The 27,618-nt window shown below is 47.2% G+C and overlaps 1 protein-coding gene across 1 annotated transcript; it reads left to right on the top strand.

The window, feature by feature from the left end:
• Positions 1-463: 463 nt before the first annotated feature.
• On the top strand, positions 464-27,618 carry LOC140902102 (uncharacterized). The gene is made up of 5 exons (XM_073321806.1): positions 464-578; positions 3,692-3,801; positions 7,410-7,478; positions 16,496-16,622; positions 22,666-27,618. The coding sequence occupies exons 4-5, from the start codon at positions 16,516-16,518 to the stop codon at positions 23,165-23,167; spliced, it is 609 nt and encodes a 202-aa protein (XP_073177907.1). The 5' UTR covers positions 464-578; positions 3,692-3,801; positions 7,410-7,478; positions 16,496-16,515; the 3' UTR covers positions 23,168-27,618.

Genomic DNA, 27,618 nt, shown 5'->3' with positions numbered 1-27,618 from the left:
ACACAGGACCCAGGTGTAGCTGCACCATTGATTTTGATAACAGCATGAACATATTCACCATCCCATTCCCCATGTCCATCCAGGACCAGGTTTGCTTTTTGCCTGCCGATTGAGCTGCCTGCAGAGATGCCCGGGCTCCCACCCTGCACTGTACGGGTAGTGTAGGAGCAGGAGAAGTGGATTGCCAGAAAATAGTGTCTATTTCTTGACAGTTCCCCACCTTAGACAGGTTAGACAGGACTTCCTTTTGCAAAAACGCTGATGACTAGAGATCTTCACATCCTGCCACTGTCGTTTATAGACCCTGCCCCACAGGCAAAGACTGGGCTGCACCTCAGCTAGCAGGAAGCACACGCAGCTGGTGCTGGTCCTGAATGCTTGGCTGAGGCCTGGGAAGGCAGTGAGTTGGCTCTGCCCAGAGCGGGGCTGGTGGTGCTCCGCGGGAGCTGCTGCTGAACAATCCCTCATTGCTGCGAGTTGGCTTATGTTGAAAAGCTGGTACAGGAGACGGCTGCAGGCCGGTGTGTGGGTATCCAGATAACCAACAACACCAGAGGTGTGACCCTCAAGAACCCCAGGTAAGCAGGTTCCCATAGCCCCGTCCACGCGGCTTCCCAAGTCCATGGTATACGGTATATGTCTGCCACTGAATATCTGTCTGTCTGTCTATCCGTCCCCATACACCCCATCTATCTATCTATCTATCTATCTATCTATCTATCTATCTATCTATCTATCTATCTATCTATCTATCTATCTATCCCCATACACCTCCTCTCTGTCTCCCCTACATATTGGGTGAGTGATATATGTCATTTTGGGTCACTGCAAATCCCGCTGCCCTCTGGGCTGAATTTTCTGTTTCTAGCCCTGCGGAGGCACAAGATTGTAATGGACCTTCGAGCCAGGACATTTTATGTAATGTGTCCAGGACTAGGGTTGGGAGAGTTTGGAGGGAAATCACACTTTTGTGAGGGGGAAAGGGATTTGAGAGAAAACAGCTGCTGGAAGCCTCTTGGGAGGTTGGAAAGTCTGAGTAAGTCCCTGGGAGATGGACTGGGGGCAGATGACATGGTGATAAGCCTGTGATGTATTGTAAAGGTGTTCAGTGTATTTATTTCACATTGATACCACCTCCATATACATGTATGTATGTGTCTGTCATGTACACTCACACGTATACACCCACACATACACGTGTACTCAAACACTCATATACAGCCGTATGATGTGTGTGTCTGTCCGTGTGTGGCCCTGAATGCTTTAGTTAATAACATAATGTGCAGGACCATGTAACGCTTTCAGGGTTGCCAGATTTCTACTGCATTAATAGCCCAAAGTTATTTAAATACTAGCCCCAAAGTAGCCCAATACATTTATTGAAACAAAGGTGTTTATTTATTTATTTATTAACCCATTGGTCTGTACATCAAATAACAAAGGACAGCTTTCGTTAGATACCCAGTACAGATTTAATTTTTTTTAAAAAAAGCTACAAGCCCCAGCTGGCGTTCATCCAGATTAGCAACAAAGCTGTGAGAAAACAATCACATTCAAAATCAAAACCCCAAGGGGAATGTTGACAGGAAGGTCACTCCGCCAGCTGGCCCCCACCTCAAACATATTAAATTCCTGTTGACAGTCAGATCGCTACACACCCAGCCCAGATGAGACCTCCTACAAAAACCGTGACAGCCAGTGACCCCCACTAAAATCCTTCCACCCAAAGTCCCCTACATCCTAGGGAAACCCAGAACTGCAATATAAGCTCTGTCACCCAGACTCCACCTTTTTGCCCCCCAAGTAAACAACCTGATGCCCAGAGCTTCCTGCCACCCAGTAAAAACCCAGAGCCCCCCAAGAAACACCCTGCCACCTAGACCGCCCCCCTCGCCCAGCCCTGTCATGTGCAGCCCCAGGGGGGCAGCTCTGGCTCCTCCCCCTGCCTTAGATCCAGCCTGGCTGCTGCTATCCCCGAGGCCAGAGGGCTCCTCCTTGCCCAATCCCGGAGCCTGCAGGATGCTGCTGGGCTCCAGCAGCTCAGGCCAGGCTCTGCAGCAGGCACTCCCACCAGGCAGGCTGCAGCTGTGTGAGCAGGGAGCACGGCAGTGGGGGAGGCAGAGGGTGGCCCCACCAGTCTGGCCCCACTTATCTATCTCCATTACCTTATGCCTTGATCATGCAGGAAAGACCCTCCAGCCCTGGGGGCTGGCCAAGGTGGGGCTGTGCTCTCTTGTCCAGCAACCTGTGTGTCCCCTCTGCAGAAGAGTGGGTGGGCTGTGATCGTCCCCAGCCCCTCGGGTCAGGATTCCCCCGCTGCTGGGACGCAGTTATTAATTATTGTTAGGGATGTTGTGTAGTGAAGGAACCTCGTGGTGTTTTCCTCTGCGACTTACTGTTTCAGCAGCCATGCCATGATAGACCCTGAGTCCCGCATCCCCCCCAGCTCTTCGGGGAGCTGCGTGTTTGTGAAAACAAGCTACATGGCCCGCGGGAGCGTTGGGGTGCTGAGCTATGAGTCCGCTGCCTTCACCCTGGCCATCGTGTTCTCCAACCTCTTCGACCGCTTCCTCTACAGCTCTGAGTTTGCCATTGAGCTCTTCGCTGGCAGGAAGCAATTCCACAGCATGGAGCGCCTCTACCACTATATGTTCAGCGACGGCCCTCCCTATAAGTGCAAGTCCTACAGGAAAGTGAAGCTCGAGGTCCAGGATGGCCAGCTGGAGGTGACCAATGAGGAGATGCAGGTGAAGGCCACCATGTCCAGCCAGGATAAGTCCATCATTAAAGTGCAGATTGAGCAAAATGATCCCTGCCCACCCTAGTCAGCCAACCCAGGTGGCCCAAGGAAATCCCCAGTGTGACTGACCAGGAGGCTGCCGGTGGGAAACAGTGACTCTCTTTCTCCCAGCCTGAGTAGGCAGCGATGTGCTACCTCTGCTCGAGTTGGTGCACAATGAATGGCCAGAGCGGCGTGCGTGGTGGGAGGAGCTCGACACCCAAGTGCACTCGCACCTGGGTCCCTGACCCCCATGCCACAGTGTCCACACTGCTATTTTTAGTGCACTCGTGCATGTCTGTCTACCCAGGCTGGGCGGTATCCAGGCATCCAGGGTTTTGTCATCCTTTCATAAAAAAAACTTTTGTTTCTTGCTTATTTTTTAACCTCAGAAATAACAGGTGTTGGCCTATGAAGACCTGAAGCTTCAGCATTTATCCTGGTGATAAAACTCCCAGAAAGCTTTGCAAAAAGTAATGCTAAAAAAGATAACATAGAATTATTAGCAAATAAGAGCTAAACTTCTTGTAAGTGGAAATATGTTTAAGAGCATGACCTTTTGGTATAGCTGTATAAGGTTGTTTTTAATTGCATGTGTGCTTGCTAGGTAAAATATAATTGGCTCAGCAACTTAAAATAAAAGTTATAAATTGTAATGGAAAACAAAAGAAAGGGATAAGTAGATAAGATCATAACATAAGAATATAAGAATGGCCATATTGGATCTGCCCAATGGTCCATCTAGCCCAGTGCAAGATGCTTCAGAGGGAATGAACAGAACAGGGCAATTTCGAGTGATCCGTCCCCTGTTGTCCAGTCCCAGCTTCTGGCAGTCAGAGGTTTAGGGATACCCGGAGCATGGGGTTGTGTCCTTGACCATCTTGACTAGTAGCTGTGATGTGTTCCCCCCAGGGTGCAACCTGGAACTGGGGTACCACTGAACCCGCCTGACTCACAAGCCTGGGCTCCCGTACACTGTCCTGCCGAGACAGGCCCTCAGGCCCCGTCCAGCACACATACAGGTAGGGACACACTCTGCTGCAGCAACATACAAACGCTGAGATCAGCCCTGAATGGGAAGGCTTCAGCTAAGGAACTGCCCAGCACTCAAGTGAACACCACAGAATCACAGAATCACAGAATATCAGGGTTGGAAGGGACCCCTGAAGGTCATCTAGTCCAACCCCCTGCTCGAAGCAGGACCAATTCCCAGTTAAATCATCCCAGCCAGGGCTTTGTCAAGCCTGACCTTAAAAACCTCTAAGGAAGGAGATTCTACCACCTCCCTAGGTAATGCATTCCAGTGTTTCACCACCCTCTTAGTGAAAAAGTTTTTCCTAATATCCAACCTAAACCTCCCCCACTGCAACTTGAGACCATTACTCCTCGTTCTGTCATCTGCTACCATTGAGAACAGTCTAGAGCCATCCTCTTTGGAACCCCCTTTCAGGTAGTTGAAAGCAGCTATCAAATCCCCCCTCATTCTTCTCTTCTGCAGGCTAAACAATCCCAGCTCCCTCAGCCTCTCCTCATAAGTCATGTGTTCTAGACCCCTAATCATTTTTGTTGCCCTTCGCTGGACTCTCTCCAATTTATCCACATCCTTCTTGTAGTGTGGGGCCCAAAACTGGACACAGTACTCCAGATGAGGCCTCACCAATGTCGAATAGAGGGGAACGATCACGTCCCTTGATCTGCTCGCTATGCCCCTACTTATACATCCCAAAATGCCATTGGCCATTGACCCCCCAACATTATACCAGCTTGCGCTGCACAGGGACCTGTACAGCGTACGCTCATGAAATTCGTCCCTCCTTCAATGTGGAGAGGAATATACACAGCTTTCTGCCACCTGGTTATGATTTCCACACGCTGGTTTTAGACAAAACAAAACAAGTATATTAACTATAAAAGATAGATTTTAAGTTATTATAAGGGATAGCAAAGAGATCAAAGCAGATTACCTAGCAAATACACAAAAATACAGTCTAAGCTTAATATACTAAGGAGATGGGATATGAGTAGCAAATTCTCACCCTAACTGTTGATTTAGGCAGTTTGTAGAGATTCTTGAGGGCAAGCTGCACTTGTTTGCAGCTTAAAACCACAGGTATTTCTCTCACAGGCCAGAAATGTCTCTAGCCTGTGTCCAACAGTTCTCCCGCAGTTCAGTCCTTGTTTCTCAGGTGTTTTCAAGCATCTCCTTTGGGCAGGGAGTCAATGAAGAACCACGATAATGTCATTCCTCCATCTTAAATAGCTTTTGCATATCGTGGGAACCCTTTGTCTCCCAGTTTTGTTCACATGCCAGTCAGTGGAAAAACACTGGTATGGATGGAGTCCAGTACCAGGTGACCTTGTTGTGTCAAAGCAGCCATGAGTCAGAGGCTGTTTGTAGCATCCTGAGGAAGGCTCCCAGTGAGAGATTAGCTTCTTTTAAGACCTCTTCTTGCTAATAGCCCTTTCCAGCCAGCCATCTAGATTGATTGCATTCTGTCTAGTGGGCATTTCCCAGTTGTAAACATATTTGTAATAGATGTATAGACAATATTCCTAACGTTAGATACCACAATGATACATGCATACAAATAGGATAATCATATTCAGTGAACTATAACTTTTCCAATTACATCTTACAGGACCTATCTTGCATAAAATACATTATAGTTATGCCATAATCATATCATAACAATATTACTACTAAGAATAGGGGGTGTAATGCCACACTAGCCATTTATCCTCCATGAACTTATGTATTTCTTTCTTTAACCCCATTATAATTTTGTCCTTCACAACATCGCCTGCCAACGAGTTTCGCAGGTTGTGTGTATGTTGTGTGAAGAAGTATTTCCTTTTCTTTATTTTAAACCTGCTGCCTATTAATTTCATTGGGTGACCCCCTAGTTCTTGTGTTAGTAAAAAGATAACCTTTCCCTAGTTGATAAATAACACTTCCCTATTTGCTTTCTCTGCACCATTCATGATTTTATAGACCTCTGTCATACCCCAGTGGTGGTCTGTACCTTGTATTCACCACTTTCACACTGTTGTAATAATCTTTGTACAAAATTTGAAAACTCATAACTCGCTGGTCAATATTGTCCTCAAGGGTGAACATGCTGTTGGGGGAGGCTAGCCCCCAGCCCCTCCCACTCTGCCCAAGGCCCCACCCTTCTGCCCCCCTCCTCCGCTGGAGCCTGGAGCACACCCCCCCAACCCTCCCATGCAACCCCAGCCCCAGTGCGCCAGGCAGGCGGCTTGGCTGGAGCATCCCCAGCCCCAGTGCTGGGCGGGCAGGCAGTGTGACCGGAGCACCTCCAGCCCTGGAGTGCTGGGCGGGCAGTCCGGTCCCAGCGCCGGGAAGATGGGTGGCATGGTGCGGCAAGGCCTCAGCCTGGGGGTGTTGTGTGCATCGTGGCACCCAGCCTGCCACAGAAGGGAACAGCAGGCAGGAGGCAGCTTGGGAGTGAAGCATGGGCGAGGCCACGCCAGCCTGTTTGGGGAGGCACAGCCTTCCCCTGCCTATGATACCTGCCGCCCATGATTGTCCTGATAAAATGTGTGTAGCAACATTGCATGTAAAGTTATAAGATTCCATTGCATGGTGTTAGTAAGAAATATTCCAAGTCTGGGGTCAGCCAAAAAAATCTACATCTTAAAAAGAAATATCTTGGCGTTTCCATCCACACAGCCTCTTTATCTCCTGAACCTCAGCTGGAGATGCTTCTCAAAGTAGGGAAAGGACAATAAGAAGGAAGGGCAGATGCCCCAAATCATTCTTCCCTTTCTCTCTGCCCATGACATCCGTGACACCTGGAGAACAAAGGGAGCAGCATGGGAGCAGGGGAGGGATCTTGACTGAAAGTTCAGCCAGTAGAACTGCTGGAACATGTGGTGACAGAGAGCTTGCTTTGAATTCATTCGAGTTTGTTAAGTTAGGCATTAGGTGTATTTTACTCTTATTTTTCTTTTAACCAATTCTGACTTGTGTCCCATTACTTGTGTTCACTTAAAGCCTATCCTTTTGTAGTTAATAAACTTGTTTTATTGTTTTTTTTTCTAAACCAGTATGTTTGCATTGAAGGGTTTGGGGAAACTCCATTTGGGATAACAGGATTTGTGCATATCATTTTCTTTTAATAAATGCCGGACTTCCTATGAGCTTGTATTGTCCAGGAGGGTGCAGGGCAGTAGAAGACGCACATATCTGAGGAAAGTCTGGGACTGGGAGTTTCCTGGTGTCCCTCTGCAGTGTAATTCATGAGCGGCTGGCTGCAGCACTCACACAATAGCAGTGTAAAAGGCACCGCAGGTTAGAGAGGTGAGGGGACACAGCAGTTCATCAGTCCAGAGCGTAGCCTGGGTATGTCACAATCCCCCCTTAGTTGTCTCTTTTCTTTTTAATCTTTCCTTGCACTGAAGCTGTTCCTTATCCCTAATCATTTTTGTTGCCCTTTTCTGAACCTTTTCCATTTCCAACATATGTTTTCCGAGATGGGATGACCACATCCGCACACAGTATTCAAGATATGGGCTTAGCATGGATTTATATAGAGGCAACATGATATTTTCTGTCTTATTATCTGTCCCTTTCCTAATGATTCCCAACATTCTGTTCACTTTTTTGAAGGCTGCAGCACACTGAGCAGATGTTTTCAGAGAACCATCCAGGAGGACTCCAAGATCTCTTTTTTGAGTGGTAACAGCTAATTTACACCCCATCTGTTTTTTTTTTTTTGTATATGTGGGATTATGCTTTCCAATGTGCATTACTTTTCACTTATCAACACTGAATTATGTTTGCCATTTTGTTGCCTAGTCACCCAGTTTTGTGAGATTCCTTTGTAACTCTTTTCAAAGAGTAATCTTTTCTCTCTTGAGTAATTTAGTATCATCTGCAATCTTTGCCATCTCACTTTTACCCCTTTCTCTAGGTCAGGGGTTCTCAAACTTCATTTCACCGTACCCCCTTCTGACAACAAAAATTACTACATGACCCCAGGAGGGTGACCAAAGCCTGAACTCGTCTGAGCCCTGCCACTCCTGGTGGGAGGCCAAAGCCCAAGCCCCGCTGCCCAGGTTGGAGGCAGGCCCAAAGCCAAGACTGAGCCCATTGCCCCACATGGAGGGGCCGAAGCCAAAGGGCTTTAGCCCCAGGCAGGGGGGTTTATAACCTGAGCCCCGCCATGCAGGGCTGAAGTTCTCGGGCTTCAGGCCTGGGCAGTGGGGCTCGGGCTTCAGCTTCGGCCCCAGGCCCCAGCAAGTCTAAAACCAGCTCTGGCGACCCCAATAAAACAGGGACGTGACCCACTTTGGGGTCCTGACCACAGTTGCCAACTTTCATATGATAAATAGACACTGACTTTCATAATAAACCAAAAATCAAGCTAATCCCATTTCAAAACAAGGTCAAAACAAGCCAATCCCTAAGAACCCCACCACTCTTGTGACTAGATCCCCGCGGCGTGCAGTCAGGAGCTGTGGTCGGCCCACTGTGCACCCCTGACTCTCTCCCACCCAGCCCCTGCTTGCCTCTTGCCCCTGCTTGCCCCTCCTTTCCCCTGCTTGCCGGGAGTTGATCAAAAAAAAGAAGCAACAAGCTACAAGCCAAACAAGCAACAAGCTACAAGCCAAAAACTAGCCAACAAGCAACTCACAAACCAATTAAGCCAAAAACAAGCCCAATTTCAGAGGTTTTTTCTGCAGGTTTGGCATGTCTGGTCCTGACCCACAGTTTGAGAACCACTGGTCTAGATAATTTATGGTTGAATGGCAGTGGTCCAAGTACAGATCCTTGTGGGACCCTGATATTTACCTCTCTTCTATGTGAAAACTGACCATTGATTTTTACCCTTTGTTTCCTGTCTGTTAACCAGTTACCAGCCCATGAGAGGACATTTCCATTACTTTGTTTAAGAGCTTTTGTTGAAGGATCTTGTCAAAGGCTTTCTAACAGTCCAAGTATATTACATCCATTGGATCACCCTTGTCTACCTGTTTGTTGACCCCCTCAAAGAATTCTAATAGATTGGTGAGGTACCATTGCCCTTTAAAAAGTTTTGTTGATTCTTCCTCAACATATTGTGTTTATCTCTGCGTGTGACAATTTTGTTCTTTACTATAGTTTCCAACCACATTGCCTGGTACTCAAGTTAGGCTTACTGGCCTGTTATTGCCAGGATCACCTCTGGAACCATTTTAAAAGATAGGTGTTACATTAGCTACCCTCTAGTCATCTGGACAGAGCCTGATGTAAGGGGTAGGTTACATACCACAGTTAGTAATTCTGGAATTTCATATTTGAGTTCCTTCAGCATTCTGGGACAGTTCCTGAGATCTGTCACCTAAAAAGAATGGCTGAAGGGTTGGAATCTCCCTCACATTCTCTGCAGTGAAGACCAATGAGAAAAAAAATCATTTAGCTTCACCGCAATGGACTTTTTCTTCCTTGAGTGCTCATTTAGCACCTCAACCATCCAGTGGCTCCACTAATTGTTTGGCAGGCTTCCCGCTTCTGATGTAATTAACAAAACATTTGCTCTTAGTTTTTGTGTCTTTAGCTGGTTGCCCTACACATTCTTTTTTTGGACTGCCTTATTATACTTTTACACTTGACTTGCCAGAGTTGATGCTCCTTTCTATTTTTCTCAGTAGGATTTGACTTCAGCTTTCTAAAGGATGCCTTTTTGCCTCTAACCATTTCTTGTACATTGTTGTTTATTCCTGGTGGCATTTTTTTGGTCCTCTTGTTGTATTTTTTTTATTTGGAGTATACACTTTGTTGAGCCTCTATTATAGCATTTTAAAATAGTCTACATGCAGTTTGCAGGCATTTATCACTTGTGACTGTTCCTTTTAATTTCCATTTAACTAGTTTCCTCATTTTTGTGTCGTTCCCCTTTCTGAAGTTAAATGCTACTGCTGTGGATCCTTTCATATTTCCCACCCCACACGGATGTTAAATTTAAATATATTATGATTGCTATTACTGAGTGATATAGTGACCTGTTGGGCCAGATCCTGTGCTCTACTTAGCACTAAATCAAGAATTGTCTCTCTCCTTGTGGCATCCAGGATTAGTTGCTCTTAGAAGCAGTCAACTATCCGTTGAGCCCGACAATCTAGCCAGCTTTCTATCCATCTAGTCCATTCATCCAGCCCATACTTCTTTAACTTGCTTGGGTTATGGGTTATGCTTGTTCTTTGTATAACTCAGAGGAAGAGGACAAAAGTAAACAGGAAAAGAAAAGAAAAGCGTTCAAGCAGCTGGCTGATGGTTCTAGAAACAGAAAAAGCTTCCTCTCTTGCAAAGTTTATAAAAAGCAAGAGATAAGATCAGTAAAAATTTCAGCTACAGCATACTCAGAAAACCCAGTAGAATGTTAGAAGGTCAAAGAGAGGTCGAGACAGTTATGAAACAAATAGCTGTGGTAAAGCAGGAAGCTTCCACAAATTATGCAAAACGTGGACAGGTAACCTCTTATGAAAACAACTGAAATATCGTGCTGCTGTATCTAGTGTATTAAAATGCTTTGCTTTTTCTCTTTCTATTTTTATGAATTCCTTCTTTTCTGACATTTTCTTAATAGGTACTTGCTTGTTTTCTTTTCTTTAATTCTGCATATGCAAAGCAGACATAAGCAAAAACTTTTTTCCTAAAATGTATCATTGGACTAAGTAATAGGATTTCGATCTAACACCTCATTGTGTCTAAATTCAGTGATTTATTTTTACTTAGAGACCACTGTAATTTTGGATTTTTGTGTATTAAGACTAATTTAGCAATTACCAGCTACTAAAACTATTCTGCTGTTTTCTAAAAGGAACTGGTGTATTTTTCAAAATGTGGAATTGTACTGTGTGGTGTTAAACCTCTGTGCAAATGTATTATGTAATGGTTAACCTTGTTCTGTTGTTTAAATTTACATGCAACTTAAAACTAACGATTATGCTAAATCTACTCTCTGCGTGTTACGCACTCAGTTCATGTAGTAGAAATGTCTCTCTGGGTGAAAATCACCGCCTGATATGAAAAAGGGATTTTTTATGTAACTTTATACCATGTTAAATAATTTGTCACTTCAAAGACTAAACTAACTGTTACTTTGGCTATTGAGACAGACCCAGACCAGTGGGGTACGGGAGTCTAGTCCTATTGGGATCCAGGAAGTGGGCGGGCGGAGCTCGTCCACTACGAAAGGAGCCCCCCCCAGCCTAAGGGGGAGATCCACAGGGCCTGGAGAGCCAACTAATTACGGGGGACAACTAATGAAAAACAGGGACGGGAGTGCGGTCAAAGGGTCTAGTCCTATTGGGATCCAGGAAGTGGGCGGGCGGAGCTCGTCCACTACGAAAGGAGCCCCCCCCAGCCTAAGGGGGAGATCCACAGGGCCTGGAGAGCCAACTAATTACGGGGGACAACTAATGAAAAACAGGGACGGGAGTGCGGTCAAAGGGTCTAGTCCTATTGGGATCCAGGAAGTGGGCGGGCGGAGCTCGTCCACTACGAAAGGAGCCCCCCCCAGCCTAAGGGGGAGATCCACAGGGCCTGGAGAGCCAACTAATTACGGGGGACAACTAATGAAAAACAGGGACGGGAGTGCGGTCAAAGGGTCTAGTCCTATTGGGAATCCAGGACGTGGGCGGGCAGAGCTCGTCCACTACAAAAGGATCCCCCCACAGCCTAAGGGGGAGATCCACAGGGCCTGGAGAACCAACTAATTACGGGGGACAACTAATGAAAAACAGGGACGGGAGTGCGGTCAAAGGGTCTAGTCCTATTGGGATCCAGGAAGTGGGCGGGCGGAGCTCGTCCACTACGAAAGGAGCCCCCCCCAGCCTAAGGGGGAGATCCACAGGGCCTGGAGAGCCAACTAATTACGGGGGACAACTAATGAAAAACAGGGACGGGAGTGCGGTCAAAGGGTCTAGTCCTATTGGGATCCAGGAAGTGGGCGGGCGGAGCTCGTCCACTACGAAAGGAGCCCCCCCCAGCCTAAGGGGGAGATCCACAGGGCCTGGAGAGCCAACTAATTACGGGGGACAACTAATGAAAAACAGGGACGGGAGTGCGGTCAAAGGGTCTAGTCAAAGGCAAATATACTGGCCACTGGATGAATAGTTTTCTGTTCCCTGACTGACCAGAGCAGGAGCTGCCCTCAAGCAACCAGGAACCTGCTAGAACCAATTAAGGCAGGCAAGCTAATTAAGACACCTGGAGCCAATTAAGAATTTACTAGAATCAATTATGGCAGGCAGCTAATCAGGACACCTGGTTTAAAAAGGACCTCCCATCAGTTAGTGGGGGGTGTGCAAGGAGTGAGATACAAATGCTGCTGGAGGACTGAGGAGTACAAGTGTGAACAGGCTTCAGGAGGAAGATCCTGCGGTGAGGACAAAGAAGGTGCTGGGGGCAGGCATGGGGAAGTAGCCCAGGGAGTTGTCGCTGTAGCTGTCACGCAGCTGATACAGGAGACATGGTAGACAGCTGCTATCCACAGGGCCCTGGGCTGGAACCTGGTGTAGAGGTGCGCCTGGGTTCCCCCCATCCTCCCCAACCCCTGAGGAGGAGGAGGGGTTGACCTGGTTCTGTGAGCAACACCAGAAGGGAAGGTCTAATTTGGAAAGGGATCTGGCCTGTCCCTAACCCACTAGGTGGGATAACAGAAACTGCAGAGATTGTTCTCCGTATCCCCAATGCTGGCCAGTGATGAGGTTAGCTGAGTGAATGGCAGGTTTGAGCTCTAGCAGAAGTAGCCAAACTGAGGGCTGCCGTGAACCTCTGAGGTGAGCAAATCCACCAAAAAGCGCAGGACCCACCAAGGCAAAGGAGGAATTTTGTCACACTATCTATATTTCATGTGTAAATGTGTTTTATTCATAACAATCTCTATCTAAATGTTCCTTTTTCTGTACCCCTTCCTTTGGTCTTAAAAAAAAGTCAATTCTTTTACAAAACCAAATGTGCAAAAGAGGGAGGACGGTGACGGAAACTATCCTTTAAGTTTCAGAGTAACAGCCATGTTAGTCTGTATTCGCAAAAAGGAGTACTTGTGGCACCTTAGAGACTAACCAATTTATTTGAGCATAAGCTTTCGTGAGCTACAGCTCACTTCATCGGATGCATACTGTGAAAAATACAGAAGATGTTTGTTTTTATACACACAAATCATGAAAAAATAGGTGTTTATCACTACAAAAGGTTTTCTCTCCCCCCACCCCACTCTCCTGCTGGTAATAGCTTATGTAAAGTGATCACTCTCCTTACAATGTGTATGATAAGCAAGGTGGGCCATTTCTAGCACAAATCCAGGTTTTCTCCTGCCCCCCCCCCCCCGCACCTTGCTTATCCTATACACTGTAAGGAGAGTGGTCACTTTACATACGCTATTACCAGCAGGAGAGTGGGGTGGGGGGAGAGAAAACCTTTTGTAGTGATAAACACCCATTTTTTCATGATTTGTGTGTATAAAAACAAACATCTTCTGCAGTTTCCACAGTATGCATCCGATGAAGTGAACTGTAGCTCACGAAAGCTTATGCCCAAATAAATTGGTTAGTCTCTAAGATGCCACAAGTACTCCTTTTCTTTTTATCCTTTAAGTGTAAATCGTCTGCTGTACTAGCAAGTCACAGTGGTAAAAAACACAATATATAAAAAGCAGGTGCAGGAAGAAAAAAAACCCTGCTGCAAGACTCACTTTTAAAATCTTACAAATCAAATTAATCTCAACAAGGAAGAAACTGACCAAAAAAAAAAAAAAGCCCAAGAGGAATTACCAAAATGCTAAAGTTAAAAAAACTTTATTGTAAACAAGTTCAGTAAAGCTAATTATTTTAACCTTGAAAAATCCAAATGTCAATCTTATACTATAATTTCTAAGCAACAAAATGTTGACTTTGTTTCTAAGCCTAAACTCTTTCCTTCTTTCTATATGTACAGCAGTGCTCATGAGGTGAGGAAAATGAAAATAAAGTTTTACTTCATTTTAATTTCTTTTTTGGGAGGGAGGGTTCTTCCTCTTTCTCTCACTCTGCCTCCTAATAAAAAAAGCAAGAGCCACAACCTCTGAGGCACAGAGAGAATCTGGAAACCCCCAAGTAACTCACAAGAAGGAGGCTGTTGATCAGCTACAGTTCCAGGTAAGTAGGTTCCCATTGCCCCTCAGCAATGCTTTCCAAGTGAGTCCACAGCTGCTGTCTTTGTGCAGGCTTGGAAGGGTGAGATTTTAATCAGGGAATGTCAACAAATGTTTTCAGTGTGTGCACACGTAAACCGACGAAACAATATTTCCCTCAATAATAATCAACATTTACTGCTAGGCAGATGAAGAAAAATGCTGCTTGAGAAATAGTTGGAATTTGCTTAGAGGCAATTTACTTTGGCACTTTCTGAGAGAACACTGGTTTGACATAAACTCCCCAGCCAGCTGTAGATGCTACAGCATTCTGTGTGGACGACACTGATCAATCTAAAATCCTCTGCCGAGTGCCCTCATGAGACAGGGGTTGTGCATTGTGCACTATCCTCCACGTTTTTAGGGTCTGCCCCAATTAGTTGCAGTTTCCACAGCTTGTGACCTTGAACCAACAGTCGTTTGCATTGTGAGACTGTTTGATACACGGGAGGCACTGTCTCTGAGTGTTCGCCATGTTGTGCTTTCTTCTTAAGCCCCTTCTTTATTTGTTGTACATGATGATGCTGTTGCTGCTTCCTGGCATCTTTAGTCGCTGCCTCTATTGATACATCAATTTCCAGAGCACATTTTAGGGTCAAATCCGCCTCAGTCAATAATCATTCTTGGGTTGCTTCATTTTCTTTAGGATTGTCCTGGAGTCTGACAGGAGTTAAAGATTAATCATTAATTAAAGATTATGTCATGTGATGAAAGCTCCAGAAATACGTCCAGTCAAAATTGGCAACCCTACGGTCTCTTAATGCATCACTTAAACCTTCTCCACACTTGCAATGCTCTGTTAATTTCCTTGGCCCAGCTATAAATTCAGGAATGATTTCATTTTCTTTTTGATGCCATGTATAAAAGCGGAAATTCTCTGCAACTCCCAGTGGTTTTGGGCAGATGTGACTTGAGAGAATTTCCAGAATTTCAATGAATGTTTTGTCTGCTGGTTCAATGGGGGGCTATCAGTCTATGCAGCAGGTTTGAGCTTTTAATCCTGTTTTGCTCAGTATAACAACCACCATGTTCTCATCACTGATCCTGTCATAAATATCAAGGGAAGGGTAACCACCTTTCTGTATACAGTGCTATAAAATCCCTCCTGGCCAGAGGCAAAATCCTTTTACCTGTAAAGAGTTAAGAAGCTCAGGTAACCTGGCTGGCACCTGACCCAAAATGAACAATGAGGGGACAAGATACTTTCAAATCTGGAGGGGGAGGGGAAGGTTTTTTCTGTCTGTGTGATACCTTTGCTGGGAACAGATCAAGGATGCAAGCCCTCCAACTTCTGTAAGGTTAGTAAGTAATCTAGCTAGAAAATGCATTAGGTTTTCTTTGTTTTGGCTTGTGAAATTAGCTGTGCTGGAGGAAATGTGTATTCCTGTTTTTGTGTCTTTTTGTAACTTAAGGTTTAGCCTGGAGGGATTCTGTTTTGAATCTGACTGCCTGTAAGATTATCTTCCATTCTGATTTTACAGAGTTGTTCTCTTATCTTTTTTTGTTCTTCTAATAAAGTTCTGTTTTTTAAGAATCTGATTGGGGTTTGGGGGGTCTTAAAAATCCAAGGCTGGTTTGTGCTCATCTTGTTTGTTCTCAAGCCTCCCCAGGAAAGGGGGTGTAAGGGCTTGGGGGGATATTTTGGGGAAATAGGAACTCCAAGTAGTCCTTTCCCTGATTGTTTGTTTGTTTGTTTGTTAAATCACTTGGTGGTGGCAGCATACTGTTCAAGGACAAGGTGAAATTTGTGCCTTGGGAAAGTTTTTAACTTAAGCTGGTAAAAATAAGTTAAGGGGTCTTTCATGTGGGTCCCCACATCTGTACCCTAGAGTTCAGAGTGGGGAGAGAACTCTGACAGATCTCATGAGCCATTCTACACACTTCTAGCCTCTCTAGTTGGGTGGGCCTGGTCTCTGCTGAGCTCGGAGATGAGCTCATTTTCCCCAAACAGCCTTGTTTTCCCCTAGCTGAGCAGGTCTCTCAGAGTCCAGGGGCTGCAGGCTGTAGTTTCACTCCCAGAGGCGTATGTACTTGCCCTGTGTTCCTGGGTTGGGATCCCATCCTCATCAATTCTCGTGTCTTTTGCTCTTTAGTGCAAGGGAATGACACAGGTATGGTAGGTCCCAAGTAACTGGGTTTACTAATTATATGCAACAGGCCACGCCTGTCACATACACGCTGCTGCTCCGGTTGGGTTCTGGATACACAGTGAATGCCAGGGCAGTGCTCACCCTATTCTTGTACAGTTCAGCTAGCCTATTAAACCCCTGTGCTAATATGCTTCACCGGAACACGTTTCACACCTTGTGAAAGCTGAGGAGCTCTGACTGTGTGCTAGATTCCTGGCCAAATGGGGCTCTCCACAGCAGGAATGGACGGGAGCAGGATACCGAATGGAGATGTCATTGCACAGGGCTGTCCTGTACCTCTAATTAGCACCGGTATGTGGGCATTCATGACTCTGGTCCGCTCAGACGTGCTTTGGGAGAGGCTCAGCCAGTGCTCACTGATGATCTGCTCGATAATTTTTTTCCCTCAGAGCCACTGCAATCTTCCGAGATGGGAAGGGGCAAAGACATCGAAGAGATTCTTAGAGGTGTGACGCATTCCAGATGTGTGGGTGTTGAGATAACCAACAAAACTGCAGTGAACCTCCGCTCCCCCAGGTTTGGAGTTTGTCCATTACACCTGTTTCTAACGGGCTCTTTCAGATGCTTTCAATATAAATGAAGAGAGAATTGAGTTCCCCTTCTGTACCCGCTGCACTGGGCACCCACTCTCATGACTGCAGTCCCCCCTTTGCTTTCATTTCAACCTCATTTTCATGGGGTGCGTTCTACCCAATGCTGAATACTGAGCTTCAAGCTGGGAATCTCTCTGGGCCCATGCACTGGTGGGACAGCTCTGTTAGCAGGACCCTCCGTGCCTTTCCCTCGCCCAGAGCAGAGTAAATGAGAGCAAATGCTGGGATGCCCTGAATGCTGAGGAGAAAAGCGCTCTCCAGTCCAAGTGTCTCTAGATTCTTCCAAGCAGTCAGGCAACGAGGAGGCTGGGGGACAGGTGTGGTGACCCGGCCTGGCGAGGCTTTGCTAACTGTGAGGGGAGGCAGAGCTAAATCTAGATCAAGGGGATCATTTTATCTTTTTAGAACCTTATAAGGGAAAACCCCAAAATTGTACCAGGAGTATAAATAATACAGAACATGTCCAAAGACTTACTATTTATAATAGGTTACCAACTCACTAACCTTTGTGACAGGTTTCAGAGTAACAGCCGTGTCAGTCTGTATTCGCAAAAAGAAAAGGAGGACTTGTGGCACCTTAGAGACTAACCAATTTATTTGAGCATGAGCTTTTGTGAGCTACAGCTCACTTCACTTTGTGAGCTTGTACACACTGTGCAGTTAGTACCAAATGCATTGTTATTAACAAGAACAAAAGAGATTACTGAATAATATACTGTGTCACTTCAGAGAAGAATCAGCTTGTCCTCTCCTTGCTGTAAAAATCCAGCTCCACGCTTGCTGTCCTGTTCTTTGCTTCTCTTTAGCTCAAAGTGCTCCTGACTTTCGATGTTCCTGGGCTGTACCTCTTCTCACCAAGTTTATCCACAAGCTAGTTGATCCCTCACCTAGTGGACCCTCACTTGTCCATTAGGCCCCTTTGACCTGTATTCTGTCAATAGATGTTCAGACAGTCATTCTCTCTGTTCATGTACTTTAGGGCAGTGGCACTCAGACTTTCCAGGCTGCTGTACCCATTTCAGGAGTCTGCTGTGTCTTGTGTACCCCCAAGTTTCACCTCACTTAAAAATAGTGACTATATTTCCCTATGCTGAATATGGGACACCTGGTAAAATTGCTCGTATTCAAGTGAGTTCAATGGCAACCAATCAATCAGAATTATGCAGTACGAATGTTCAAAATAACATTAAGTTGAGTGAGCGTCTGTAAAAAAGAAATACTGCATTATTATAACATTAATAATTGGTCAAAATTAAAACTATATACTTACAATTACTAGAGGGGTTACTAATCTGGGGTTACTACTCTGATTTTTATTTTGGGGGGTAGGGGCTTGCAGGGCTCAAGCCAGCTCCACATGTCAGGATCTGGGGAGGCAGTGCCATCTCCCCCCCCGATTCACCTCAGCAGGCCACCCAGCCCGTCTTGGTTGCAAGGGGGAGGCGCAACCAAAAATTGTAACTCAAAGGTGGAGGGGTCCGCTTGAAAAGTTTGAAAACAGCTCAAGGTGAAGGGAGGGGGTAGCTAGGGGCTGTGCACGGGCAGGGGGTAGGGAGAGTGTAGCTGGGGCTGTGCGTGGGAAGGGGGTAAGTCAGGGTGCAGGGGGAGGGGTACCTAGGGGCTGTGTGCCAGGAGAGCTTCCCTGACATCCCTGAACTATAAGGTCAATAGAAAGCTGGCTAGATCGTCGGGCTCAACGGGTAGTGATTAATGGCTCCATGTCGAGTTGGCAGCCAGTATCAAGCAGAGTGCCCCAAGGCCGGTTTTGTTCAATATCTTCATTAATGATCTGGAGGATGGTGTGGACTGCACCCTCAGCAAGTTCGCAGATGATACAAAACTGGGAGGAGTGGTAGATGTGCTGGAGGGTAGGGTTAGGATACAGAGGGAGCTAGACAAAGTGGAGGATTGGGCCAAGAGAAATCTGATGAGGTTCAACAAAGACAAATCCAGAGTCCTGCACTTAGGACAGAAGAATCCCATGCACCGCTACAGACTAGGGACTGAGTCCTGCAGAAAAGGACCTAGGGGTTACAGTGGATGAGAAGCTGGATATGAGTCAACAGTGTGCCCTTGTTGCCAAGAAGGTTAACGGCATTTTGGGCTGTATAAGTAGGGGCATTGCCAGCAGATTGAGGGTCATGATCGTTTCCCTCTATTCGACATTGGTGAGGCCTTATCTGGAGTACTATGTCCAGTTTTGGGCCCCACACTACAACTAGGATGTGGAAAAATTGGAAAGCATCCAGCGGAGGGCAACAAAAATGATTAGGGGGCTGGAACATATGACTTATGAGGAGAGGCTGAGGGAACTGGGATTGTTTAGTCTGCAGAAGAGAAGAACGGGGGGGGGGAGGGGGGATTTGATAGCTGCTTTCAACTACCTGAAAGGGGGTTCCAAAAAGGATGGATCTAGACTGTTCTCAGGGGTAGCAGATGACAGAACAAGGCGTAATGGTCTCAAGTTGCAGTGGGGGAGGTTTAGGTTGGATATTAGGAAAAACTTTTTCACCAGGAGGGTGGTAAAGCACTGGAATGCGTAACCTAGGAAGATGGTGGAATCTCCTTCCTTAGAGGTTTTTAAGGTCAGGCTTGACAAAGCCCTGGCTGGGATGATTTAGTTGGGGATTGGTCCTGCTTTGAGCAGGGGATTGGACTAGATACGTCCTGAGGTCCCTTCAAACCTTGATATTCTATGTTCCCTCAGGGCTCTGCCAGCCATGGAGCTGGGTCCCCCACCCCTGCAGCTCTTACCAGCTGCGTAAGCAAAGTGGGCTGGGAGCTGTGGAGCAGCTTCAACCACCTGCACCAGCAGCAGAGTAGAGAACACCACGGCTGCCTGCTTCATGGCACTAGCCAGAGGAGCAGCTGCCCTGCACACAGCCTGGATCCAGCTTCCTGCCTCCGACTTTGGGTGGGAGAGGGAAGGAGCCGTGGTAGGTGTGGAACTGTCCCCTGGACTGCTCTGCACTTGCACTGCAGTTTGGGGGGACAACACTCCCGGTACCCACTCAACTCTGCCCATGGGCTCAGGAGGCATCTCCCACAGGGGGAACACCCGGGCTCTCAGCTTCAGTCCTACCACTCGTGGCTTGGGGGGGCACCAGGGATCGGGCTTTCAGTCCCGTGGCACCTGACTTCAGCTCCAGGATCCACGCTTTGGGGAGGGGATGCCAGGGCTTCAGCCGGGGGGCGATGGGGGCAGTATTGGGGATGGGGATTCAGCCCAGGTGGAGAGAAGGGGCAGCAGGTCTTCAGCCCCGTTGCTCCTGCCTTCAGCCCTGTGGCGGGCGCCAGGGATGGAGGCTTCAGCCTGGGGAAGGGGGTGCCAGGGTTTCAGCGGGTGTGTGTGTGTTGTGGGGGGCACTAGGGAAAGGGTTTCAGCTGGGGTGGGGAGGACAGGGCTTCAGCAGGGGGTGGCACCAGGGAAGGGGCTTCAGGTGGTGGACACCGGGGCTTCAGCCCCGTGGCAGGCGCTGGAGATCAGGGCTTCTGTCCCGCGGCTCCCGGCTTCTGTCCCGCAGCAGGTGCCGGGATTAGGGCTTCGTCCTGGGGGAGTGTCAGGGCTTCACCTGGGGGGGCAAGGGCAGAGCTTCAGCAGGGGGTGGCACCCGGGAAGGGGCTTCAACCGGGGGGCACCAAGGCTTCAGCCCTGCGGCAGGCGCCGGGGATCAGGGCTTCAGCTCCATGGCTTCCGGCTTCCGTCCTGTGGGGGTCACCAGTGTTCAGGGCTTCAGCCCCACGAGGGGGAAGGGACTCCAGGGGTTGGGGCTTCTACCTCACGGCTTGAAAGGGCTGGCGGACCCCCGTTGAGAAACCCTTCTTTAGGTTTCACACAGGGAGGGGTGATACACACCCCTACCCACGCACATACACACACATCCTTCCCCCTCTATCACACAGGGATGCCTCTCCTCCTGCCTGGCGTTGTGTCTTCCCGCCTCTGCACCCGGCCTGAAGACACCACGTGCTCACTGCATGCCCACACTCACCCGCCAGCCAACCGCAAACAGGAGGCGGCTGGGCTGTGCGGACTGCTGACTAACCAGTAGGGGGAGCAGAAAAGACGGGACAATTTGCCTGTTTTTTTTTTTTTAAAAAAGGCGGGACATTTGCAAAAGGGCTTAAATAAGGGACTGTCCTGTTAAAAACGGGATGGATGGTCACCCTACTTAAAAACGACTTGCTTGCAAAATCAGACATGAAAATACAAAAGTGTCCCAGCACACTATTACTGAAACATTGCTGATTTTCTCCTTTTTACCATATAATTATAAAATAAATCAATTTGGAATATAAATATTGTACTTACATTTCAGTGTATAGTGTATACAGCAGTATAAACAAATCATTGTCAGTATGAAATTTTAGTTTGTACTGACTTCACTAGTGTTTTTTATGTAGCCTGTTGTAAAACTAGGTAACTAGCTAAATGTACCCCCTGGAAGACCTCTGCATACCCCTAGGGATACACGTACCCTTGGTTGAGAACCACTGCTTTATGGCCTTTGTGGGGTGGGCCTCTCATTTACTGTTTTTAGGATCTGGTTTAATCTCACACAACTTTTTCATCAATTCCCTTTTCCATGAATTAATTTCCTTTCAGTGTTTTTCCCCTTGATACTCACTCTCTGGTACGTCTATAGATTTTATTTCCCTCTACTTCCCTCCTCTAATAGAACCTGCTCACGTACCTAAGACCGTTTCCCCCCCCTTCTCCTGACCTAAGACCGTTTCCCCTTGCTTTTCCTGACCTAAGACCTTTCCTATTTACCTTCTTTCCTCCTCCTCACTTCCCTGTCCCTGCCTTCTATTCTCCTGTTCTTTTATTTTGTCACCTTCCCACCTATTCCAGTTCTGGTTCATCGGCTAGCTCACTATCTCAATTATTCTCCTTCTCCAACAGCTTTTTCCAACTGCCCTTTCGGGTGGATCCCGAACCCGGTGCTCCCAGCCCCACAGCAGCCCTTTCCCCCAAGCCAGCAGTTCATCATGCCCTCCCTCCACCAACCCCCACATCAGTTTTGACTTCTGGGAGTTCCAGTGAGTCTTAACCCTCCTGTCCCCTTTCCCAGGCTCGATGCTGCCGGGAGGGAGAGGAGAGGGGTTGGGCAGACTGGCCCATTGCTTATAGCAGGGGAAGGGGAGCAGAGTTGCCCTGATCTGCTGAGCTCTTTCCATTCCCTCCTCCCCTGCCATGAGCAATGTGTCCATCCGCCCATCCCCCCACCCAAAAACGCCTCTCAGCTCCTGAGGGGTGGACGGACATTGGCAGCAATCCTGATTGGCTGCCCTTCTCCAGGAGGCAGAGCAGTGTGGTAGGGAGCCAATCAGAGGCAATGTCCCCTGAGCCAGACACTCCGGGGAACCTATATATAAGAACCTATTTAGAACAGAATGGAATAGAATAGCATGAGCGTTTCACATCATCATCAGATGGGTGCCCACAGGGGCCAAACCCACCTTGCTGCTAGGGAATTGCCAGACGTGGAAACACTGAAAGAATGACTGTTGGGGGCTTTTTCTTTGGCTTTTTGGTCATGTTTCCCAGCTTTTGTTTCCATCCTAGGGGCTAGTGCTGTGTCTATGTGCCTTGCCCAATAATAAAAATACAAAGAAATCACAGAGCAGCTGAGTCCTTGATAACTCTGTTTTGCAACTCTGTTAGCCAGCTTTACAGGCCCAGCTACTCACAAACTACTGCTCTGACTAGTTTTGGGTGACTTCTAAAACACCAAACACAGTGAGTGCCACATTTGTAAACAAATGAAAGCTGAGATTCCTGCCACTGAGCGTTAAGAGAAACACCCAGATTCACAAACCTGATGATAAAATTGTGAGAGCTGGCAACACTATCAATGCTGCAGTCAGGTGACTAAACGCCGTTTCTGCTTTGTTAACTCATGGTTGATTCTAATAACCCCCTGCTGAGGACTGTCACAAACAGAATTCTTGTCTCCCTACAGCTTTTTCTGTTACAGCGGTCACACCTTCATCCCCCCTGCACCAGCCATCAGCCCTGGCTGCAAGGAGACCTGTGTGTTTGTGAAGAGGAACTTCAGTGCCTGGGGAGTTGCAGGGGTTCTCGCGTATGAGTGGGACAGGTTCTCATTTATCGTCATGTTCTTGAACCCCTTTGACAACAACCTGAACCGCCTCCAGTATGCACTGGAAATCCGTGAGGGCAGAATGAGCTGCAGGGAATTGGAGAGTCTGCACCACAGCATGCGTGGCCACAGGCCTCTGTCCAGCACCTATCAAAAGGAACAACTTGGGAGAAACACAGCTGCCCTTGTTGTTACCTTACATAGCTTTCAGATTTCTGCCACTATGTCCAATCACAGCAAAGCTGCCCTTAGATTATTAATTGAAGAGAGAGGTTCTCCTCCCTGCTACACTCCACTGCCACCTTGCTCCCAGCAGCCATCTTCTCTGTTCCCCCGCTTCTCTCAGAAGCTGACCAAGTAACATGCCTGAAAATGGTGTTCCTGTCTCAGAAATCCCAAATGAGAGGGAGACACCACCCTGCCTTGGAATGCTCTTCATGCAGAATCTAGGACCTGCAGAGGGCAAATTTTCAGTGGATCCCCCCCCGCTCCCCCCCGTCTTTTCTCTTCAGATTATTATTTTATTTTGTCCAGGGGAAAAAAATCAACCTGTATAGCTGTTCCTGAACAAAGCAAATAATGGGCTCGGGACCACAGAAAGAAGCTCATCAGAGAACCCATGGGAAATAATCACTGCTCGGTCCCATGTGCCAAGAACCTGAGTAATAACAAAGCTCAGCAGCAGAACCATTCCAAAGCCAGCTGACAAGTAGTAAAGATGACTGGTGGGAAGACAAGAGGGCCTGATTTTGCATTTGGGCCTGATCTGACCACTCTTAGCCACATTAAATGAAATTCCCCTTTGCACAGAGTCAATATTAGTCCCATGAACCCCACCGAAGCTTTCAAAATTTGATTTAGTTGGGGTTGGTCCTGCTTTGAGCAGGGGTTGGACTAGATGACCTCCTGAGGTCTCTTCCAACCCTGAGATTCTATGATTCTATGAAATATAACCTATGTGGTATTTTGGCCTCTGAGGAGTGGGCTTCACCTGTTGAGTGACTAGATCCTCAGCATCACAATTCCAGGGGCCCAGCACCCACAGATGGAGCTAGATTTCCAAATGCGCTCAGCATCCAACATGCTCCCAGCTGTTCTCACAAACTGGCCCTGACTGTGGGTTCTGGGCTTCTCTGGTCATTCTGGCCACGCTCTGCAAGTGAGTCCCAATGGGGGCCCTTGCATAGCAAGGTGCTGCTGAGGTTGAGTCAAGGGGCCAGAGCCGAGCCCCGTTGTCGGCAGTCTGGTCATAGACACATGCAGGAAAATTCCTATTCCCCACAGCTGCTCCAAGTGTCCTATTCCCAGGAGCTGGAGCCATGCGTTTGCATATGTCAATATAGGAGGGGTCAGGAAGGCCTGTGGGAGGGTTTTGTAGCACCAGTTGACAGCCCTGGATCTGGGACTACGCAGCCCTGTTCTGGAGCTGATGTGGAACATAAGAACGGTTATACTGGGTAAGACGAAAAGTCCATCTAGAGCAGTATCCTCTCTCCTGACAGTGGCCAATGCCAGGTGCTCCAGAGGGAATGAACAGAACAGGGAATCGTCATGTGATCCATTACTTCAGCGTTGTGTGAAAAAAGACTTCCTTTGTTTGTTTTAAACCTGCAAGGCACCATCCACGCAGCCTGAGACTTACATCAGCTAAACCCCCTCAACGCACCATCCCCACAGCCTGAGACCTGCACCAGCTAAACCCCCTCAATGCACCATCCCCACAGCCTGAGACCTACATCAGCTAACGCCCCACAAGGCACCATACGGACAGCCTAAGATAGGCACCAGCTAAACCCCTGCAATGCATCATCCAGATAGCCTGAGACCTACACCAGCTAGACGGACAGAACCACATTGGAAATAGCAGCAGTGATGGGGTTAAAGAAGGGCAAAGGTTGCTATTTCTGCTTTCTGTAGTAATGTTGGTTGGCCCCTGCTCTTTCTCCCCACATCACCTCTCATGTCTACAGGAAGACGCTAAGTCCCTGGGTGCATGGACTGTACCCTTGTGCCTGTCCCAGACAAAGGCACGTACATTCTGGGTGCTGTGAAATCTAATAAAACTTCATAATACTAAAAACTGTCCTGAGGAGAGTCACATCTAAACAAAGACCAGAATTAATTGTTTTGTTCTCATAAATACAGAGGGTCCAGGTCACCACTGATATCAATTGGCCATAGCTCCATTGTAGTCAAAGGGCCAGATCCCCAGCTGCAGTAAACTGGTCCTGCTCCATTGGAGTCAATGGGCCAATTTACGTCAGTTGGAGGTCTGGCCCAGAGATCAGCCCAAGCCTATTGCCGCGGACTCCATGGACTGTCTGAGTTTCTCACCTGCAGCTGAACTCTCACTTCAGCCCAGCTCTACTCAAACACACGAAGAGCAATGCACACTGGGAAGGCTACTGACTTTTCTACCATCTCCTCTTTATGGCAGAGGCTTAAGGTAATAAGCTCACAGAAATCTTATACCCCCAGCAGCAAGATGTTCCACTGGGAAGCTGACACATCTCCAAATGCCGCTTGTGGCAGAGTGGGCTGTATCTGTATCCAATGACAAACTCCCTTTTGTATTTGGTGGTGAACACAACTTGCCCAAGACAACCTATTGTGTTGTGTTAACCTTTGTCCCCTGACCTGAGCTCAGGTGGCCATTTATATCTTAGAAAGTGTCAAGATGTTTGCTCAATGAGCGTAAATGAAATTAAAGCAATAAACGCTAGCAGGAGTCAGCGAAGAAACATAACAATTGTTTTAAAATAAGGTTTTACAGCGGGCCTGATGGCTAGTATGTAGCTAGCAGTAGTAATAGCTAGCACAAGGCCATATTATGCCAAGTTTAGTAAGTAACCTTGGTTTAGCAGATGATTTAACAATACATAACTTGTGATAGACTGTCTAGACCGGGGTGATCAATTATTTTTTGTCAAGGTCCACATTTCTTGGTCAAGGTATAGTCAAGGTCCAGTCTCCAGGGAAAATACAAAAATAATAATAATGATAATAAGAAAATAAAAAGATTTTGGGGTCCATTCAAAAGTGTCTGGTGGTCCAGATTTGCCCCGCAGTAATCCTATTGACTACCCCTGGTCTAGACCACAGAGGCTTTATTTAGTCAGCCTTCATCAACCACATTGTACAGAAAACTAGCTGTCTGTGCAACTGCATACAAGAATAACTGTAACCCCATATAGGCAGTAGGAATGATGCATGTGGTTTAGAGGCCAAGACTTAATTGAATATGGTCTCAGAAATAGGTGGGTGTAAGGAATAGGGGCATAAAAAGGAAACAAACCTCAGCTTCTGGGGCAACCTCAGAATGGTAGGACGATGACAACTTTAATGCCTATTTCACCTTAAGGCGAACCCACAACCCTGTGGATAGGTTAGTACACATCTGCTGTTGTTCTTCTCGTGTTTGTCTAGTGTAAGCAGAGTCTGTGCCCTTTGCCAGTTGGCATAAAGGGGTTTTTGGGGTTACACTGCCATGGTGTTACGAGGTTTACAGGGTCAGTGTGTTTAGTTTTGTCTGGGGAAAGGACCTGGTATGTAACCTCACAGCCAGGTTGAACTGAGCCCTGGGCTGACATCTCACAGTGTGCCTGGTGTGGGAGAGGCAGCAGGAGGTGGCTGGATCCCTATAGACATGCTCCAGAGAGCCACTGTTGAGAGGAAGTGTAACACGGAGCCAAAGGAAGGGTAGGAGGTGGAGCTGAGTGTATCTGAACCGAGAGCTCCCACACTGCCTGGGGAGGGGACAGAGTTGTGATAGTGACAGACCAAAGCATGGCTAAGATGAGACTCCGCAATGATGTGGGATATGTGGTGACCCCGAGCAGGAACGGCAGAAGGTCCCTAAAAGCAGCACCCCAAACCCCTGTGCCGCCCCTTCTCCCTAAGCTCCCTTCCCCACACCACCCCTTCACCTGATGCCCCACCCTTGTGCTACTCCTTCTCTCAGAGGCCCTGCCTTTATGCTGCCCCTTCCCCCTGATTCCCCACCCTCGCACTATCCCTTACCATGAGGCCCGTCTGTGACATTGCACTCCATATGATTTTATGAAAATATGCTAATGAGTGTGAATATAATGTAACTGGAATATGCTTCATGCAAAAGCTCTCTTGTGACATATCATTACAAAGTTTATAATCTACTGCGTGTGTTCATCCTATTTGTATGAATGTATCATTCTTGTATCTGAAACTAGGAATATAAAATAGAACTCTGAGGTCCTATTATAGTTATGCAAAGTGTGGGCCATTAATTGTGGTTTAGAATCTTGATGACTCCTATCAACTAGGACAATTGACTGTAGATGGCTCTGTTTACTTTTAAGTCTTCCTGAGTCAGGCCGGGAAGAATGAAGGCTTGGGGTCTCACAGAACATGTGACCATGTCACCTGGTACTGGAATCCATCTTAAACCTGATGCTTTTCCATTTAGAAGGAGGGGTAGGGACCCAAAGAGACAAAAGATTCCTGCCTTGTGCCAAAGGCATATAAGGCAGTGGAACAGAACAAAGGGGGCTGCAGTCATGAGAAATCCCCTAGCTACCACCTGAGCTGGAACAAGGACTGTACCAGGGGAAAGGATTGGGCCAAGATTAGAGAGGAGTCGAGTCTGTGAAAGCTTATTGGAACATCACTGAGGGTGAGATTTATCTGTAATCAGTTTCTTACTGTATTAGGCTTAGACTTACATGTTTTTGTTTTATTTTGCTTCCTAATTTACTTTGTTTTGTTTGTTATTACTTGGAACCACTTAAATCCTACTTTTTATATTTAATAAAATCACTTTTACTTATTAATTAA

This window comes from Lepidochelys kempii, chromosome 23 (assembly GCF_965140285.1).
Source record: "Lepidochelys kempii isolate rLepKem1 chromosome 23, rLepKem1.hap1, whole genome shotgun sequence".
Lineage (NCBI taxonomy): Eukaryota > Metazoa > Chordata > Testudines > Cheloniidae > Lepidochelys > Lepidochelys kempii.
Note: the sequence above shows the minus strand (reverse complement) of the source record. Positions and strands in the feature narration are given on the sequence as shown.

Excerpts from the sequence above, each read along its gene's own strand:
- LOC140902102 (XM_073321806.1), top strand. The coding sequence starts at position 16,516 with ATGGGAAGGGGCAAAGACATCGAAGAGATTCTTAGAGGTGTGACGCAT. Across the intron at positions 16,623-22,665 it reads GTGAACCTCCGCTCCCCCAG|CTTTTTCTGTTACAGCGGTC; the intron begins GTTTGGAGTTTG and ends GTCTCCCTACAG.